Raw genomic sequence first — 21,218 nt, 5'->3', positions numbered from 1 at the left:
AGGAGTGCAAGAATTAAGTTGAAAGTAACTCGACAGAATTATCGAGGAATTTTTTTAGGTTCGATCACGTAATATTGATCGCAAGATGAAATACAAACATTGATCTTCATAGAGAGCTAACAACTGAAAGTGGAGATTGGAGCCATCTCTATTGAATCACTGGATGAACTTACATCTGTAATTTGAGACCATGTGAGCAACCACTTACGTTGCTCCAACTGTTCCTTCATTCAAATGTATTCGTACAGAATTTTTCACCTATTGACTTGTTTAGTGCCTACATACCATAGGAATGTTCCGTTTACAGCTAGAATCGAACAATATGTCCTGGAACCGAACCAAGGGCCTATTTCTTAATGTCAAATTACTCCGCCAATTGAACTACCGTAATAAGTCATCTTAAATTGTCAGCTATAGTATTTACAAAGGAAGTTTACGAATAATAGCAGGACACAGATTTTGTTAATTTTCGCAGTCAATCTACATAAATATGTATTAAATCAACACGTACTTGAAAATTCTCTCGAATGGGCTTTAATTTTCGAACTTCGCAGCTTAGTGGTCAAAGCGTTGGCTGCGTAAAGTGCATAGATTCGAGAATTCATCAAGTAATTCTTAATTTCATTTTTGAATTATTTAGCCTATACTCTCTGCTATTGTCTTTAACTGTATGTCCTCTTCTGTGTCCTCCCATTGATATTTTTTTTCATTTTATTTAAAATGTTTGTAAATATATTAATCATAGCATCACTTTTCAAAAGCATTCTTCTTACATGTTGCCTTACGTCGCACCGACACAGATAGGTCTTATGGCGACGATGGGATAGGTAAGGCCTAGGAATGGGAAGGAAGCGGCCGTGGCCTTAATTAAGGTACAGCCCCAGTATATCCCTGGTGTGAAAATGGTAAACCACGGAAAACCATCTTCAGGGCTGCCGACAGTGGGGTTCGAACCCACTATCTCCCGATTACTGGATACTGGCCGCACTTAAGCGACTGCAGCTATCGAGCTCGGTATGTTTATTATTACCGGGCGAGCTGGCCGTGCGGTTAGGAGCGCGCAGCTGTGAGCTCGCATCCGGGAGATAATGGGTTCGAACCCCACTGTCGGCAGCCCTGAAGATGGTTTTCCGTGGTTTCCCATTTTCACACCAGGCAAATTCTGGGGCTGTACCTTAATTAAGGCCACGCCCACCTCCTTCCCATTCCTAGGCCTTTCCTGTCTCATCGTCGCCATAAGACCTATGTGTGTCTGTACGACGTAAACCAAATAGCAAAATAAATGTTTATTATTGTGTCATCCTCCTCGTGTTCCTTTCTTGAAGACGATTATGCGTTGCTTGACGTTTCATCTTTCAAGGTGGTGACATCACGAAATGTTTTTGTGCAAGGTAGGCTTTCGTTTCCCTTCAGGAAACTTATTTCATATGAACTGTGCGGTCGGGCGAAAGGGCCCGCTTTCCATCACGACCAGCATTCCGTTTTTAATGTTTTTGTTTGTATTTCACTCTTCAATTTAATCAAAACGAAGCAGGCCTTTTGGTAATGTTAAGCCTTTTCATAGGCCATAAGTTTCTTTTTCATTAAGATTTGAATAAATAAAAATAGTACAACTGTAGGGATAAATCAAGGATCTTTATTTCATTGGTTGGGTATAATATAAAGAGTCATTGTTTGCTATGCTACCTGCACATACCCAAAAACCAAAGTTTATGTCATAATATGAACTAATTTTATTTCCTTCTCTAAATTTTGAATAAATAAAATGAATACTGATTAGCTGTTACTCTGTGAGTTAATGGATATGAGAAGTGGATATTCTCTAAATTGCAGGGTGTTAAAATTGCATCTTTGAGCAGCGATTTAAGGCGTTAGATGCTTACATTTGTCAGTAGAGGTTTCTTGATCTCTAGAGAGAAGAGATAATGGCGGTGTAGGATTTCGAGATAGGTGGAGTGTTTTGGGAAGGGAAGAATGTTATAAAGTTCGGCCGTCGGTTAACGGATATGTAGATGGAGAGCCATCCGAGGTATTTGGCGTTCTAAATGTTGGTGCCTCTAAATACATCTGCCCCGGAGGGATATCCGTATGCTATGTAGATACGAATGAGGATTTCGTTGGTGAGAAGAAAGATGTTATAATACCAATTTAAATGGTCCGTTATTGGACATTATAAATTTTCCAGCTAGCTCATTCTTGGTTGCCAGCGTTTCGCCCTCGTGTGCTAGGGTGGGCTCATCAGTTGGTACCTAGCACACCTATGGGAATCAACATCTATATCAAGAAAGATGTTGGTGTGGAGTTTCCACGTAGTGCTTGCAAGTCTTTTGAGGAGACGAAAGCGTTTATTTTGTTTTGTTTTAGAGAAACTAGGTGGTGAAGAAAGGTGACATGTTGATCGTAATGTATGCCAAGGTACTGAGGTGTCGTTTGGTTTGTGATACGTTGGTAGTCTGTAATGGATGCAGAGATGGGTGGGATAACAAGTGAGTGCATTGGCTGGACGTTTAGGCTAAACAAATATTGCCTGTGTTCTTGTGGGTTTGAGGCGAATATGCTAGTGATCACACCAATCGATAAAGTTGATGTATCCACAAAGACGCACACAAAATTTTGTCAGTTGGTACACTTATTTATTTAACCTTAACTTCACATAAACATACACATAACCTAATCAACTGCTGTCACAAACAAAATACACACATCAACAAACAGCCACTTTTAACAATTGCCTATCACAGCACATGGAGATTGCAACCTTAAAACACAGTTGAAACAGTTGAGTGCTGACAGCATGTCGGTTCAACAAAACACGAGGTCGCAAGTATACTCCTGTTAAACCATAACTAAACAGTAACTCGTCTCTACCATCAAGACCACCTCTTTGTATACGTGTCTGGCCAGGCTTCTAGAAAGATATATTTTCTCTTAAATTCTAGAGTGCTTAAAGCCCAGATATAATGTGCAGAATATTCTACAGAGTTCTTGTCTACCTAGTACCATTCTGGATGTTACAGTGTGCTTCACAATTCGGTAGTGGATTACAAATCATATATACAGGTATTATTTATTATACAATCTTCCTGCAACAGCTGCAGGTTGCCCAAAGACAAAGAGTACCTTCACAACAATAATGGATGTGGATACAATAGATAATGTGATCGTATGATGTTAAATGTAGGCAGTCGAGTGAGGCATGTCAAACATTTATTTGAGGTCCGCAAGCATGGTTCTTGAAGATCATGATGGACTTCTTGAGTATAATGTATATGCAGGTTCTTACATTAACTGAACTCATATAAATGTCTATATACAGTACATGTTTCATGACATAACCTCACAAACAATGCGATCGTAAACTAATAATGATACTAGTAAGTGGATGTACATCACAAGTCGTAATAATAATAATAATAATAATAATAATAATAATAATAATAATAATAATAATAATAATAATTCGAGCTCGAAGCGTGCATTATTTACCCATGGGTGAGAGAATATTGTTTTCAAGTTATATCAGCTTATCACACTTGCGTTAAAGTAATTAAGGAAGGATTGAATGTGATTGTTGATTTGTTTGATAGTTGTGAATAGAGTGAGTGCATCAGTGTCTTCAGGATGTTGGGGTAGTTGGAGAGGTTGTTTTGGCTATGGGAAATCTGCTACGTTACCATTTTTAAGGCTGCCGAAGTTGAGTTCGCTCGGTAAATGGACTGCTGATGAACTCAATGGTCCGTGCTTAATTCATATGCACATTGATTATTTTTAATTTTTGCCTTTCGAATTTTTTGGCTCCGTCGGTGTTTATTGTTAATGACTCCATGGGCCCTTTCCATAATTTTTATGGATGAAAATAATTGTTATAAGTACGGTAGTATCTAACATAAAAGGTGATGGTAGCTACACGGCTCATTTCCTCAAAGATATTAATGCCCGTCCTTATCACCAACTGCGCAGTTACGGATGCGATTTAATAGTGACAAGCGTTAGTTGAAGTCAGGTTCTTTCAAGTGCACTTTATAATAATTGTTTCAAGGTTCGCAGTCTCTTTCTAGTTTATCTCTGTTAGCCACCTCTTTCTATACCTTGAGCCTCTCACGTCTTAATGATGAAGTACAATCCATTTTCATATATCTCTCTTCCTCCATATCAACAGTATCAACAGTGTCAGATAATCAAATATTTGGGTCTTAAATTTGACAAAATCACAATCTTTCAGTACGGATTTCAAGCACCTTTCCACTAATTATTGACAATGATAACAAGAACATACTTTGATTAAAGGTATCTCAAGGTTTCACAACTAAGAATATATTCGTTTTTGAGAAAACATTCCAAAATGTTCGATATTAGCAAATATCATCTTTATGAGAACAGCGTAGCAATAAAGGTAATATTTCAACGGTTTTCTCCTCTTAACTGGGGAGCATTTTGGTCAGACCTACTGTTTGTATAGCAAGACCTTTGGGTGGATATAGGTTGCAGGAGGTAACAAGACATGTGAGTGGTGAATAGAACAGGTGCTTCTACCTCTCTTACCATTTGCGGTTGATTAAATATGTCTTCTCTCTTGTCATTCGCATTGCATAGTCTTCCTGTCCACGCTAACTCATATGCAATAAACGGAATTATATTTTCTCCAATGATTGTAATATTAGAACTAATATTATTTTATTGCCGTAATATACTGTATATTACTGGCGACAAATAAGGGGAATTATTCTACAGTACCACATTGCCACAGACTACCTTAAATACAACGTAAAATATTATTAAACTAATATCAATAAGCATCTGTGTTTTTAAAATATTTCATACATTCTCTTTGAGGTTGTCTGTGACAAATCTCATGAAATCCGCCAAGTAGTTTAGTCGCGATGTTTTTTCGGAAGACAGACAAACTGATAGAGAAAATCATCATTTCAGTGATACAATTCTTCAAGAAATACAAATCTTTCATTAAATTGATTACGAACACTAAAACCAATATTAATGTCTATTACTTTTTAATGACTAATGTCATAATTCACTTATATCAGTGCCCTTATAATGACAAGTCACGTATGCGCACAAGCGCCTTCTTTGTGTTCTATCATCATTTTGTGACTATACCCATAACCCCCCCCCCCCCACCTCCCCAGTTGGCCGATCCTGGCTGCGCTACTGGGACGCACAAATGAGCTCACCCAATAAAATAAAATAGATACTTTTCAAAATGATTTCACACAAGCCTTCATTTAATCCTCCTTATCAAAAGTAAACAGTTCTACAATGGGATTTTTTTTTTTTTCTTTTGTGAAGCACGTTTATACCTAATGCTCAATCATCAACAATCTGTGAGTCTCTCCTCTGTGTCAAAATTCAAGGAGGTGATTCAGGGGGTGAAAAGGAAGATAACAAAACCAAGATAATTATTCCAGTTCACTCCCACTTTTCTACTGCAACTGTAAGCTGCTGGGACACAGTTTGCATATGATGACCCTAGAGCAAATGTCAGTCCTTAGTAACATTCGTTACACACGCTATTTAAGAGTAAGTGTGAATAATGAGTGTGTACGAGATTTTCCATATTGCAACTTGCAAGATGATTGTTGATGAGTGCATCTCGTGTAACGCTGAGTCAAGCAAGAAACAACGTCATGACAGTTGCTCGAGGTGACTTCCGTCGGCACACTCTTGGCAACGTAACGTAATGTGCGTACTCCTCCAACTATGGTAAACTGTTATTAACAAACAGTAGTGGTGTAATGGGCCCGGCCCCATGGTGTACTGGTAGTGTGCCTGCCTCTCACCCGGAGGCCCCGGGTTCGATTCCCGGCCAGGACAGGATTTTTACCTGGACCTGAGGGCTGGTTCGAGGTCCACTCAGCCTACGTGCTTAGAATTGAGGAGCTATCTGACGGTGAGATAGCGGCCCCGGTCTTGAAAGCCAAGAATAACGGCCGAGAGGATTCGTCGTGCTGACCACACGACACTTCGTAATTTGCAGGCCTTCGGACTGAGCAGCGGTCGCTTGGTAGGCCAAGGGCTGTAGTGCCATGGGGTTTGGTTTGTTTGGTTTGGTTAGTGGTGTAATGGGCCATTTTTCTTGACTTACCATCCTCCTGATCATCATCCCAGTTATCTCCCTTCGTTTTTCCATAGAAGAAATACTTACCCTGCATATTGTATTCTACTGATTCGTTTTTCACATTCTCACTGTTAACAACTGGATCCTGGCAATTATGATTTCTAGTAAATGAACTTACTTTCTTATTTGTACGTTTCAGAACTGCATCTCGCTCCGAAGACCACAATAGTTCCAGACGCGGAACGTCGTGACAACAAGTCGCGTAAGAAGGAAACCACACCCTCCAAGGAGAGGAAGAAGAACAATCAACGAAGAACTCGGCCACGTAAAAAGGAAGAAGAAAGTCTGGAAGAAGATGAGGGCGTGGAGACCGTGACCACGGGGTCGTGGCCCGAACCACGAACAGTACAGACAATAATCCCAAGCGCCAGCCGACCTCCACCCTGGATTCTACGACAGAATGACGTCACCAGCGCCTCCGCGACCCGCCTCAACTGCATAAGTCTTCCATTGCGGGTTACATTGGCTCTGGTGTCTGTGGCAGGTATAAGCCTGTTTCTTCATTAGAAGGGGAAGAAATAATGGCTAACGGGAATATATTAATAAAAGACTTACATGAATCCCAGGAAGATTCAGACACAATGGGTTTAATAATATTACTGGTGACTTGCCAAACAGTTTTGTTCACCAACCAATCTGGGTACAGAACTGAATTACTTTTCCAGAAAGGTCATCGCAGCAGATATTTTGTCTTCTGAGACACAGACTACAGCTACAATACTTGGACAATTTGATATTCAGAAGAGAGCCTCAATCTTAAAAGTTGTCACTCCTATACTTACTGTGGCATTGGTCCTTTCTTGCATGATTTAATAAAAAATGAAATATCTCTTTAACCATCCACTTCATTGCAATATCTTCTAAATATGTAACTTAGCATTATGATTTTACATTTACCAGACTCTGGTCTTGTTCACATTCTTACTTCAAATGAGATTGGCGGAGCGCTCAGCTCAGTTTATGATTTAGCGAAGGGTTTAACACTTGCCCTTCCTCTCGCCACGTATTGGTCCTGGAGAAAATCACGTCCTATATCGCTGGGTTCGAAAACGGGACACTCGAAGAGAATGTCAAGTGGCCAAACCACAGAAACAGTGCGCCCCAACACATTTTTATATTTTCTTCAGCTTATCCATCTGGCTCATATTAAGCTTTGGCTGAGATTTTAAGGACGGGCAGTCTTTCTGATATCAAATAATTCTCAAAGACTCGAAGTTAGACTGTCTGAATTGGAAGACAGCAGTTAAGCTACTGCGCAAAAGAAAACCACCCCACCACCCCACACAATGGGTTTAATACTACTGGTGACTTGCCAAACATTTTTGTTCACCAACCAATCGGGGTACAGAACTGAATTACTTTTCCAGAAAGGTCATCGCAGCAGATATTTTGTCTTCTGATACACAGACTACAGCTATAATACAAAACATTTTTGGGGTCATAGAAACCATCCTGGCCTTGCGGACGCTACATGAATTTTCTGGTGTAAATTCCACCACAGAATCGATGGAACGTCAGCAGCTAAGCCTTCTTTTACATTTACCAGTAACGATAAGGATTAATTGAATGTCCGGACGTAGTTAGACATATCCTACCAAAAATGAATGTGGGTGCATTTCCTCTTATATTGCTGATTCTAATTTCATCTTTATTGGATATATTCATTTAAGATATTTTCAAAATGTGTTGAGGTATCAAATTAATCCTCGTCTCTCCCATGGGAATCAAGACCTTAGCAACACATTTGATTCATAGTTACAAGGCCTATCATTAAAAATTACATGAACAGTTTAAACATGGTGTGAAATATTCTTTGGAAAAAGAATGCACCTTGAAAATTGTCACCTACAATTATATATATATGCAAATATATTTTGATACATTCAAAAATTACATATATTTTATCGCATTCATTTAGAAACTAATTCTCCCCATGCCAGAGGTTCGTGTAGTTAACAGATGCTAATTATATTTCATGAAATCTTTAACCCAATAAACTACATTCTCAAAGATATGATGCACGTCGTATAGTATCATGTAAAACCTACGGAACATCGATTAAATCCCCTTTATTTGATCAAGCTCTGTAATGTTGTCTTGAAACTAGCCAGTTAATTGTCATGAATGGTATTATTATTGTTGTATATCGGTATGTTGTGTTGTATACAAGTAGCAAACAATATATAACACAGCTAGATAGTTTATTTTAGTGAGATCTTTCGCAAAATATATAGAAATAAAATGTGTTTCGACTTGCTTCTTACTTGGAACACACTAAATATTATAATGAGTAGGCTTGATGTGGAGTTAAGAATTATGTACATTTAAACAAATTTATACTACTATATACACAATGATAATGAAGAGTGTCATGCACATACAGGGTGAAGCGAAATTCGCGCACTCGAGCGTCGCAGCGTGACTCCTCACATGCCAGCAATAAAAAAATTGTATCTCATAAAAGTTCGTCCTGCGAGTATATCATCATCATCATCATCATCTGTTTACCCTCCAGGTTCGGTTTTTCCCTCGGACTTAGCGAGGGATCCCACCTGTACCGCCTCAAGGGCAGTGTCCTGGAGCTTCAGACTCTTGGTCAGGGGATACAACTGGAGAGTATGACCAGTACCTCGCCCAGGCGGCCTCACCTGCTATGCTGAACAGGGGCCTTGCGGAGGGATGGGAAGATTGGAAGGGATAGGCAAGGAAGAGGGAAGGAAGCGGCCGTGGCCTTAAGTTAGGTACCATCCCGGCATTCGCCTGGAGGAGAAGTGGGAAACGACGGAAAACCACTTCCAGGATGGCTGAGGTGGGAATCGAACCCACCTCTACTCAGTTGACCTCCCGAGGCTGAGTGGACCCCGTTCGAGCCCCCGTACCACTTTTCAAATTTCGTGGCAGAGCTGGGAATCGAACCCGGGCCTCCGGGGGTGGCAGCTAATCACGCTAACCACTACACCACAGAGGCGGACCCTGCGAGTATATTCGGGGGAAAAAGGACGTTGAAGAGTGGCAATCTGGCAACCCTGTAACCACATGGAGGGTAACTACCTCTGTCAGAACTCAACAGTCGTGCTGTGCAGTTGGTTCAGAGGATAGAGTTCTAGGTAGGCATGCAGGAGGGCGAGGGGGTCGATACTGGTTTGAGGCGTGCGTTTTTTATTTCGTAAATGTAGTCCAGGTGGTATGGTATCTGGCATCTTAATCGTCAACAGCGATTGCAGCGCGTCCTCTAGAACCCATTTGCACTTACATACTACGATCCTAGAAATAGACGAACATTCGTTTTCATTGGTCAGCTTTGAAAGACGCCCTTTCTACGTCGTGGGCGTGAATTTTTTCGCACCTCTTCATCTACTAGACGCGTTACAACCTGTTCATCTTTACTATATTTTGTAAATGTAGGATACATGTGACCTAAGGAACGTTATCTTTATTACAGTATGTAGTGTCCGATGGAAATTAGCAAATAAAAAAGTGCGCCTCAACCCAGGATCGAACCCTCGAGCTCCTGCATGCTAACCCAAAACTCTATCCACTGCACCAACCGTACAGCACGACTGGTTTGTGCTGACAAAGGTAGTTACCCTACATGTGGTTACAGTGTTGCCAGGTTTCCACTTTTCAACGTTCTTTTTCTGCCGGATATACTCGCAGAACGAACTTTTGTGAGAGACATTTTTTATTGCTGGCATGTGAGGAGTCGCGCTGCGACGCCCGAGTGCGCGAATTTCGCTTCACCCTGTATAAATGTCTCTGATAGCTGATGGCTATCTAATGTCTTGAAAGGCTTGCTGGAATGTAATACAAGTCTTTTCTGTGTAGCATAATACTCGAAGTGGGGCGAAGCTACAAGGAAGGCGGAAATAGTGAGGTGGAAGTGAGTCCAGAGGTGAGACATCCCGATCAGAGTTCACTCCACCTATTCAGCCCAGATTTTAAGAGGGGTACCTCCGTGTCTGACTTACGGCGTAGAGCTGATCGCTGGGCACAGCTGACTGAATATTGCTGCTGAGTTCGCCTCCTATTTATACGGGCTGCTTGACGTCACACGCCATGAGTCAGCGCACTAACTGGATACACCAACCACATTCTCGGACTTTAGATGCGAGAGTGGGTTGCATAGCTGCAAGGCGGAGGACACTACAACATGCTAAACTGCGTGTTTAAAATTATTGGATGACAAGTGACACCGACTTATGAAACACAAAATATAATTTTACCGATAGTTCAGTATGGTCCAAATTTATCCCCACAAGTAGGTCTACCTTATATTGAAGAGAATAGGTGATTTGGTGAGTCCATTGATGATCCTTATTGCCTGTCTCAATGAAACTGGCATATACTACTATTAATTAGGTACTAATTAGGTGGTTTGATTTGAACTTGACTTATTAAAGTAACTTCAAAAATAATTAAGAATTTGTTTGGAAAACGTCATCATCATCATCATCATCATCTGTTTACCCTCCAGGGTCGGCTTTTCCCTCGGACACAGCGAGGGATCCCACCTCTACCGCCTCAAGGGCAGTGTCCTGGAGCTTCAGACTCTTGGTCGGGGATACAACTGGGGAGAATGACCAGTACCTCGCCCAGGCGGCCTCTCCTGCTATGCTGAACAGGGGCCTTGTGGAGGAATGGGAAGATTGGAAGGGATAGGCAAGGAAGAGGGAAGGAAGCGGCCGTGGCCTTATGTTAGGTACCATCCCGGCATTCGCCTGGAGGAGAAGTAGGAAACCACGGAAAACCACTTCCAGGATGGCTGAGGTGGGAATCGAACCCACCTCTACTCAGTTGACCTCCCGAGGCTGAGTGGACCCCGTTCCAGCCCCCATACCACTTTTCAAATTTCGTGGCAGAGCCGGGAATTGAACCCGGGCCCCCGGGGATGGCAGCTAATCACGCTAACCACTACACCACAGAGGCGGACGTTTGGAAAACGTACAAATTACTATTCTTTATAAAAAATAATAGTTCTGTGACAACATGTTTAAAACTTGTCATTCGACGTACAGTATTATAAGTAAAACGTCAGAGTAGTTCCTGAAAACTCGCAATAAATAAATTAGTCGAAAGATCCGATGTATCGTTGCTTTTCGGGCAGAAGGTTATATCTCACAATGCTGTTCGCATCCATTATTTTCCTCAAGACTGCTCACGCCTCCGAGCCACAAATAGATATGTAGTCCATAAGAACGATTTTCGTTGTGTTCATTTCCCTATACTTAAGTGTAAAGGAAAATGAACCTTACAGTACCGCACTCTAGGAATGCATGTTTGCACATTTTTTTTTGCTAGCGGCTTTACGTCGTACCGACGCAGATAGGATCTTCTGACGACCACGGGATAGGAAAGGAAGGAAGTGGCAGTGGCCTTAATTAAGGTACAGTCCTAGCATTTGCCTGGTGTGAAAATGGAAAACCACGGAAAACTATTTTCAAGGCTGCCAACAGTGTGATTTGAACCCACTATCTCCCAGATGCAAGCTCACAGCCGCGTGCCCCTAACCGCACGGCCAATTCGCCCAGTGCTTGACTTATTTACGCACTCCTATAGTATACTTAAGGTTCGTTTTCCTTTACACATTAGCATACGAAAATGAACACAACGAAAATTGTTCTAATGGATGGCATATCCGTATGTGGCTGGGAAGCGTGACCAGTCTTAAGGCAAATAATGTATAGAAAGAGCATTGTGAGATATGAGCTTTTACCCGAATAGCGACGGTATAATATGCCTAACTTCCAATGTTAACCAGATATTTTCATCGAAGGGTACATGGAGAATGAAATATTGTAGGTAGTTACATTCTTTTTTAAGAATATTCTGAAAAATATGACCCACTTTTGAAGGAGAGCTAATAAATATCAAGCTCCTGGAATTAACACAATTCGTGGAATAAATGTAATGCTCCATTGGTTGATAATTTTTTACTCACTGACCAAATATTTCTAAGTCCGATCCTCAGTGATCACCTACCAGGTGAATTCTGTTAACTCGGCTGGAGTAACTGCTAATAGTCTTGGTTTTGCTGAAAGTTTCAGGAACGTGGAGCATTAACTTCCACATCCTCCAGTGATCACTGGCCAGAATGGGTTTCTCATTATACATGTTCACTTATGATGTACATCGTTTACAGTTAAACATTCAATGTACATTTCTTAGACTCCTATGAAGGACGGAATTCTTCTCTGCATGAAGATCTACTCAGTAAAGATATTTTAGACCTATTGTTTTATTGCAAAGCTGTTATGCTATGCAACGTTATTAATTATAGCCGATATATCATCTGTCTCTCGCACACCTGAGTAAATTTCAACGAAAATATCTACCTGAATGTGACAATAAAAAACGAAAACCCACGAAACATATCTTTCTATTGTTCACGAAATATCTGCAAGTAGTACAATAAAGATATAAAATTCGAAAATGGCAACAGAAATTAGTTAAATCGTTGTCTTTGTTTCAACTATCTATTGTCGTTTCTTTGTACCAACACTGCCATATTTCCCGTGATAAGTGGTATGTCATGATCCGTGTCCGTTGCGTATTAGCAAATGTTTCGTCAAGTTTTATCCATGTTGTTCGAAACATCATTTATTTCGTAACAGTGCCATACGGTATATGATATCCACGTAGGCTAAGTTTCAGACGCATGTTTATTGCTTTATTGGAGGGCAAGTTATCTTGAGTCCGCCTCCGTGGTGTAGTGGTTAGCGTGATTAGCTGCCACCCCCGGAGGTCCGGGTTCGATTCCCGGCTCTGCCACGAAATTTGAAAAGTGGTACGAGGGCTGGAACGGGGTCCACTCAGCCTCGGGAGGTCAACTGAGTAGAGGTGGGTTCGATTCCCACCTCAGCCATCCTGGAAGTGGTTTTCCGTGGTTTCCCACTTCTCCTCCAGGCGAATGCCGGGATGGTACCTAACTTAAGGCCACGGCCGCTTCCTTCCCTCTTCCTTGCCTATCCCTTCCAATCTTCCCATCCCTCCACAAGGCCCCTGTTCAGCATAGCAGGTGAGGCCGCCTGGGCGAGGTACTGGTCATACTCCCCAGTTGTATCCCCCGACCAAGAGTCTGAAGCTCCAGGACACTGCCCTTGAGGCGGTAGAGGTGGGATCCCTCGCTAAGTCCGAGGGAAAAACCGAACCTGGAGGGTAAACAGATGATGATGATGATGATGAAGTTATCTTGAAAAATGTAATGTAGGTTAAATGTCTTCAATCTTTAAATTAACTCAGAACTGAACATGTATGTATGTTCAGTCCGTCAGCGATGCCGCTGGTGTGATCCTCAACAGCTCTGCCATCAGCTGTCATAGATGGCCTAGGCATCACTGAAGAGGCGTACTAGGGAAATGAGGGGTGAGGTAGTTTCCCGTTGCTTTCCTCACCGAGCCAGAGTTGCTATTATATATCAGTCTGCCAAGCCCACTGAAATTCATACACCAACCGACCTTAAGAGCAACATTTTCACATCATTCGTAGCAGGGAGTGGCTGCATAAGGATTGGCATTACTAGCATCGCTCATACCTCAGTCACTTTCATATTGGCAAAGCCAAGGATAAGACAGATATAGATCTATGAAAGTAATAAAATTGCTCTAGCCTATACCAGAAGATATAGGCTAGTGCACTGTAAATAGGTCCTGCCAGCAAAGGCGGAAGAACTGAACATACCAAGTAAGAACAACGAAATATAAGCCACATGAATATTTCAACAAATCATTTCCCTCTAGTTACATTAAAATAATATTGTAATACCGGTAGGTCGAGAGTAAATTCATCTTTCATGATTTATAAAATATGTACTTTTGCCACATCTGATCTACATTTTACCAGTGGCTATATCCCAGTTAAAATTATATACTGTAAGTATATCCTTATTCTTTTTAGTAGTATGTCCGTAAACAGGAAAATATATACTGTATGAACATTCATTAAAATTCATCAAAATATATGACATATCTCCTTATCGCTATAATCTGTTGAATAATTTTACTATTTAATTTATTTCTTTTACACATTTATGTATCATTTTCTTTGTTTTTATAACACGACAATAATGAACTAATGTGCAAATGTCCGTTATCCAATGCCAACGGCCTCGCAATGAATTGTACGTTGTAATTTTGCATATATTTGAATGCAAGAATGAGTGAAGCATTTTTATATGGTTAAGGCTCTCTTCTATGTTATTATGAATTCTAGGAAATAATCTTAATGTCCATGAATTGTTACAATTGGTCTTATATAATAAGTAGCCTAAATGCAATGTCTTGAACATCAAAGGCAACGATGTAAAATACAGGACAGATAAAGAGATAGTCACTGTATGTTAGCTACCTTGAACATCACAGGAGGTAATAAAATAAATTGTGTTCAATTCTAAAGACAAATCGTGGTTTCTGTAAATACTGAACAAGTAGAAAATATTTCCTTTTGTAAATTTTGAATCATAATATGTAAATGTATATGATAATAAAGGAGTGAAACTAATAATACATCATTTGTAGCCAAAGTATAAAATGAAGCTCATAAAGATTCTCTAGTATGGAAGTATATCTTCCAGGGATGTTCAATGAAATAAACACCACTTAAATCTCATAATTTCCCATGCTTAGTTAAACATTTTATAATATAAATTGATAATAAATATTGTTTATCTGTAAGAGTAATTCAGCATTTGAAACACTTTAAATACATCCCATTATCAAACCAATCTCTGAAGAATTTTAATATCTGACATATTTAAAATATTTTTTGTTTCCTTAATGTTACATAATTTTTAATGTTATGATCGTCATTTTGTTGGCTCTAGAGAAAGAAACTTCACTTGGATGGTACATTTTAAAAATACTGATATACTTATATCGTCCTTCAATTTCGACTACATTTCCCTTATGTTACTTGGATTTACTTTTTTGGCCACAGAGGTCAACATGATTAGGCATATTTATTACATTTTTGCTAAGGTATGTTGTATTATGATACACTTTGATTATAATCACTTTCCGTACATTTGTCTCGTATGAACTACTTCGAGATTACGTAAACGAATCGAAACCACGAAATTCACTGTAATTTTTGTGCCAAAAGATAATAACGGCTTTTACTAATATAAAGTGTAAAATCTGCGGTAAATTAAGAAATACCGTCGTTACTAGAGAAGTATCTATAAGTACTTACGGGCTGTAAACAAAACTCCCTTATGTTGCATTCCGCTGCTCGTGTCGTCCTTTGTTTCTTTCTTGAGGTCTAGTACTAGCACCGACAAATGGGAGTGCTTGTCTCTGAATTCTCATTATCATTGTCCATGTGACTAGCGCGGGCAGTTCAAAGAGCAAAATTCTCTAGAAGCAAATGTCTTCGTATAAATTTTTTTTTTTGAAACCTTGATAGACATCAATTTTAAAGAAGATAATTTTACGTTACAAAAATTGCCTGAATATACGGTCTGATAGTTTTAACCATTTATGGTCCATCATTCGTCATGTTAGGAAATTAGACAAATGAGTCAGCCTATAATTTTCCTAACATCCTATATTAAGCGGACGTGTTTGGAAAAAGATTCACAAGGAATGAAAAATTAGCAACTTCGATATATTCTGAGAAATTCTACATAATATGACACCATTTCTCTGCGAGCTATTGAATTATAAGCTTGTGGAAGTTAACCTAATATAACAATATCATTATTGTTGTATAATAACTACACATATTTATATGCATCCATTATTTCAAGAGGGTACTATTCACTTTCAGATGACACTGAGTGTGTAAATAGGAAAATATACAAATATTAGAGAAATTTTGCTTGTTGGTGATGTTTCACAACATTTCTTCCAATAATATAATTCAATATGAGTTCACCACATTGCTCAGAAAACAGAAGCACCAGACCTCTTGTTCAAACAATATATGACAATTTACTTTACTGTTTCTCCCCTTAAAAGAACAATTATTATTCCTACTTTACAGTTCCATGCATATGTTTTTTTAATTTCTTACTGTATTTAATTCTGCATTCTGGTTCATTTATCAATGTACTATTTTCGATACCTTATATCAAAATAAGTTATTTATAAAAAGAAGCTGTGTCTTAAAAATATGTTTGTGAATTATTAAAAGACAATAGCTTTTGACAGGAAAATTACCTGCAATTTTGATTCAACTTACCATTCAAATATCATAATGTCTAAATATTTACGTTGTAAAAGTCCTCTACTTCTCAAAATACTTTTCTTTTTATCTTTACTGTTATTATAGAAAAAGGTTTTTGAACGCATCTCCATAAAATGTTCTAGGAATACCCAAAATAATTTCTAACCTAACCTAGATAAATTTCATGACATACTGTATCTCGGGGAAAATGCTATCAAAAATATTTTAAATAGTACTGAGTAGCAAAGCTAGATTTAATAAGTTATTTGTTTCAGTTTTATTGTATATGCAATAGTTCTGCTAGTTAGAAAAAGTAATCATTTTGTCTTAGAAAACTAAGCATTGGAACATAATTTACTAATCATTCCTAAGATGATGGTACTTCCATACTAGAATTGGCTACTTAGTTGCTGGATGTCAAGAGGTAGCTACAGTGAATCAGGTACGAAAGTGTTACGATTATTGCTACCTAATGACCAAATAACATTTTAAAAGAATTTCTAAATTTGAATTAAGCATATAACGGGGACAAGGAGGAACGAAATAACGATACAATAAAATACAATAATTCATATCGATTTTTCATACCGATAAAATTATATATAAATAAATATTAAATAATAATAGTAAACGACTTAATGTGTCATAACTGTCATGTTAGATCAAGTTTATATTTTGAAGAAGAGTAATATATAATTGCTCGCTGTTGTTCCGTCTTCTTTGTTGTCTTCTATCGTAAGGTATATATTCAATTATTTGTGAAATATATTGATCTTACTAATGTAAGGAAAGTGATTTTAAGAGGCAATCCAATGTATAGAAATATATAGTTTCTATTGTTATTTTATCCATACAATCAAAGAGAACATGATCATGCCAGCACAAATAACACAATGTCGTCAGTTTAAACTTGACATGAGTTCGAATTATATACATCTCTTATATTCCCTTCCATTGCGACTCTCAGATGACGAGAAAGTTTGGAAGATTGAAAATGGGACAAGATATAGGTTACAAAAACAATACAACGATGACCATAAATCATATTAGAACTGTTTAGTTATTTCAAATTTCAAATTTCTTTTTACATATTTGTGCCTGAATTTCCAGTTCTTTATTTAATGTTGCTAATTATTAGTTCTGTAGATGAATAACTGGGTGTTGGTATACTCTTCTGACGACAAGTTTTTTTGTTCTAAGCCATAGCATTCTTCAGTAACTTCACAATATAGTAGTAAAAATGTGAAATGTTTTCACCAACAATAATTTGAAGGTATAGTAATATACAGGCCTACATTATATTTATAACACATACTTTTGAAGGTGAGGAAATCTGTCAGGTACATTGCAAACTAACAATACTATAAAATAATATTTCTGGACATTTAAACTACCAGAGTTGATCCTCTACCGCACTCGTGGATTTAATTAAAGCATGTATATTGTGGTAGATATACAAGTTTTCTTTATCAGTAGAAGTAACTGTCTGCCTGTTCAGGACGGGAAAATATCACGACCGAAACTGTTGCGGCCATAGGGAAACAGCAGAACAACAATATTGGCGCTAAAATGAGATATATTAGGCAAGATGAGGAGCGAGATAGTTTACTTTATTTGGAAGGGTTTCCTTACTTGACGACAAACTGACCCTATGAGTGACATTTTTCATAACATTCAGACTCCTAGACGTCTTCAGAATATCATTACTCATCTCCACCTACCCTGCAGTAGCTTCCGTACTGTGGCTGTCAATCACAAGACTGAAACTGACTGCAATGGAGACTACAGTTTGCTCTAGCCTTTTCCAAAAGACAACTAAATGTAAATGTGGTTCATTCTCTCATCATCATGGAGTTCCCCACCATTTTAATGGTAGACTAGGACTTTCAACAACTTTGTACCGGTACTTCAGCCATATAATAGAAAATTCTGAAATACCAATTTTGTTTTCATTCTTGTTAATATCCAAAATGATGGTACTCCCATACTAGAACTGGCTACTTAGTTGCTGGATGTCACGAGGTAGCTACAGTGAACCAGGTGCGGAAGTGTTACGATTATTGCTATCTAATGTCCAAATAACATTTTAAAAGAATTTCTAAATTTGAATTAAGCATAGCCTATAAGGGCGGCAAGGAGAAACGAACTTCTTAAGCACTTATGCCTATGATTGTAACTCTACAAATAGAACAATACGTATACTCTATGAACCATATAGTATATGAAGACAACTATTTTGTCCGTGTTCGCTAACCTTTCTAGAAAATACGCAAGTCTCGCTATCACAGGAGCTAAGACTGCATGACTCCCATCAGCTTATTCCAGCTATTTCTGGGGTCGCTAAATATTGGCCAGAGGTTTGAAACCGGGAACGTTATCCTGATACCACGTGATTTATGGGGGAAAGGGTTCACGCATGGCTCCACTGATATTCAATCCTCGAATGTCTAATATGAAGGGCAGCAGCTAAGTCACTACGCTAACCACGCTTCCCTTTCATGTCATATATCATTGCAGATTTACTTTGTGAATACAAATTAATCTATAATATTTTGGGCCATTCTTCAGAGTAAATTAATTATTGCCTCCTGTACAATACTGAATTTTAATTGAAATTACCACTCAGAAGTATAATAAAATATTGCAGAATACCATGCACACGATATTGTTTAAACTACTAGCTATATACTTTATAGAAATAGCATATTTATGTTTATCATACACAAATATTTGTATCAGGCCTCTAAATACCGCAACATCGCGGGGTTCTTTTCTGACCTGACTAGTTTAATATAATATTCGTCTATTCTTTTATTTTCCAGGGGATCAAATTTTGAAATCCCAGGAATTATTTTAATAAGAAGGTGAGGTGTGATTTAGACTCACCTGTCTTCCTTCGCCGTGAATAACCAACACATTGGTCAACAATGTATCTAGTTCTCCTGGAACAAATGGGCTATATAATGCACACCTTCTCGGCAATAGTCCAAGTCTGCAGTGTTAAATCATTCTGGTTGTGTAGTTCTTTAGCATATATAAATACTCCTTTCTCTAGAACTTTTGAGGTAGGTAGTTCCTGGATATGAATCTCAGGCTCCTTAGCTGAATGGTCAGCATACTGGCCTTCGGTTCCGAGGGCTCGGAGTTCGATTCCCAACCGGGTCAATGATTTAAACTGTGTACGATTAGTTCCCCGGCTCGGGGACTGAGTGTGTTCATCTTAATGCACTTCACTTCACCTACATACAACCCACCACATTGCCAATCCCCACAGAAGCATGCATTAGTGAATACATCCTCTCACATAGCGTTGGGTTCAGTAAAACCGGGCGTAAAATTGGGTCAAATCCATATCACGTGCGACCCTAGTAAATTGCGAGAAGTCCAGGAAGAAGAATTTATTTTAAATTCAAGAGTGATTTTATAAAAGGCAAAGTTTGTTCATGACGGAGCCTTACGTCTCTACCTCTTGGAAATTCGGGATATAATCGTTTAAGTCTCGAGTTACAGTTTTATTCTCAGGCAATAAGACTCATTTTCAAATAATTAATTTTATATTTCTGCATCCAATCCTCAGAATATTTGCATAAAATTTACAACGTACGATAGTCTACATAAAATCTAAGAACAGTTTAATATAAATATACCCAGTGAGTAGGCAGTGCGGTTAGGAGCGCGCAGCTGTGAGCTTGCATCTGGGAGATAGTGGGTTCGAGCCCCACTGTCGGCAGCCCTGAAGATTGTTTTTGCTAGTTTTCCATTTTCGCCACGTCCGATTCCTTCCCGCTCCTAGCCCGTTCTTATCCCATCGTCGTCATAAGACCCATCTGTGTCGGTGGGACGTAAAGCAAGTTGTAAAAATATATATATAAATATATAATTTAATTTGAGGTACCGTACTTCTACTCTGTGAGATTTGTAATATCAATAAAATATAAAATAAAGTGAATAAATATTACGTCTCCTTATTCAAATGCTGCCCGTAAATCTCAGGTCTGACCTGAGAAGACATTAACACGCAAAGAATGCAGTATACATGTTCAGGTTCCGTGGATGGTCATCTCCCCAAGTTCTTCGTCTTATGCAACTCATATACTGTAAGTTTAATAAAAGCACGGAAAACTGTATTTTCCTATTAATATCAGAATTCGGTACAGGTATAACTGTATACCATTTCCTGTTTCATGAAAGGCTTATGTCATTCGTATGCTTAGTGATATTTAGTAAATATCAATTTCATATATGGCGTACATTACCAGTGTCTAAAGTTCTTGATATCTAAGTAATACTAACTTAGCTGGAGTAACAAAGATGGAATCATGGAAAAAGTAGGCGCCCAAGAGTAGTATTCGGAAATGAAAGAGTTAAACGACCGTATATTGAGAGATAAAGGTAGTATTAACTGATTTAGATGTTTTCTCAATATCTGTCAAGCCTTTTGAGAAAATGCACTTCGTGCTGTAAAAAGCTACTCAAGACGTAGTTTATAATGTGAGTTCCAGTGTAAAAGAGATTGAATGGGAATCATTTATGCAGCTTGCAAACGCAGCAGCTTACGTAATGCTTATAATGGTTCTTTTCATTTCTAGAGAAGAGGAATATGTTGTCCTTCTCAGCTCGGTGCAGTCCAAGTACGCAAAGCTTTGAGAAGCCCACAGTATATGAGTGCAAGTAAAGTACATTTCTGAAAGTTTTAAGCAGAGCCTGAGACGCGCTGAGGCACGCCTGTGACTCTTCACATTTCTTTTAAATTTCAAGGGCCTCTATTCTAGGGAGGTTATCTATCGTGGAGATAATATCCAGATTTCTAAACTTGTCTTAACAAAATCACCCATATCTTTAAAAACAAGAATAGCAGGAATTTCTAACCTCATTACAACTGCATGGAAAATGAATGAGTATTGCAAATGAATAAGACCAAACA

General features: G+C 38.7%; 1 protein-coding gene across 1 annotated transcript in view; it reads left to right on the top strand.

Annotated features, from left to right (window-relative positions):
- The window catches only part of LOC136864453 (uncharacterized), a 389,628-nt gene that overhangs the window by 314,130 nt on the left and 54,280 nt on the right, over positions 1–21,218 (top strand). The window contains exon 8 of the mRNA XM_068226219.1: positions 6,273–6,617. Within this exon, the coding sequence (XP_068082320.1) occupies positions 6,273–6,617 (345 nt within the window). The remainder of the gene's footprint in view (positions 1–6,272; positions 6,618–21,218) is intronic.

Source organism: Anabrus simplex, chromosome 1 (genome assembly GCF_040414725.1).
Source record: "Anabrus simplex isolate iqAnaSimp1 chromosome 1, ASM4041472v1, whole genome shotgun sequence".
Lineage (NCBI taxonomy): Eukaryota > Metazoa > Arthropoda > Insecta > Orthoptera > Tettigoniidae > Anabrus > Anabrus simplex.
The sequence above is the reverse complement of the archived record's forward strand: the minus strand, read 5'-3'. Positions and strand labels throughout refer to the sequence as shown.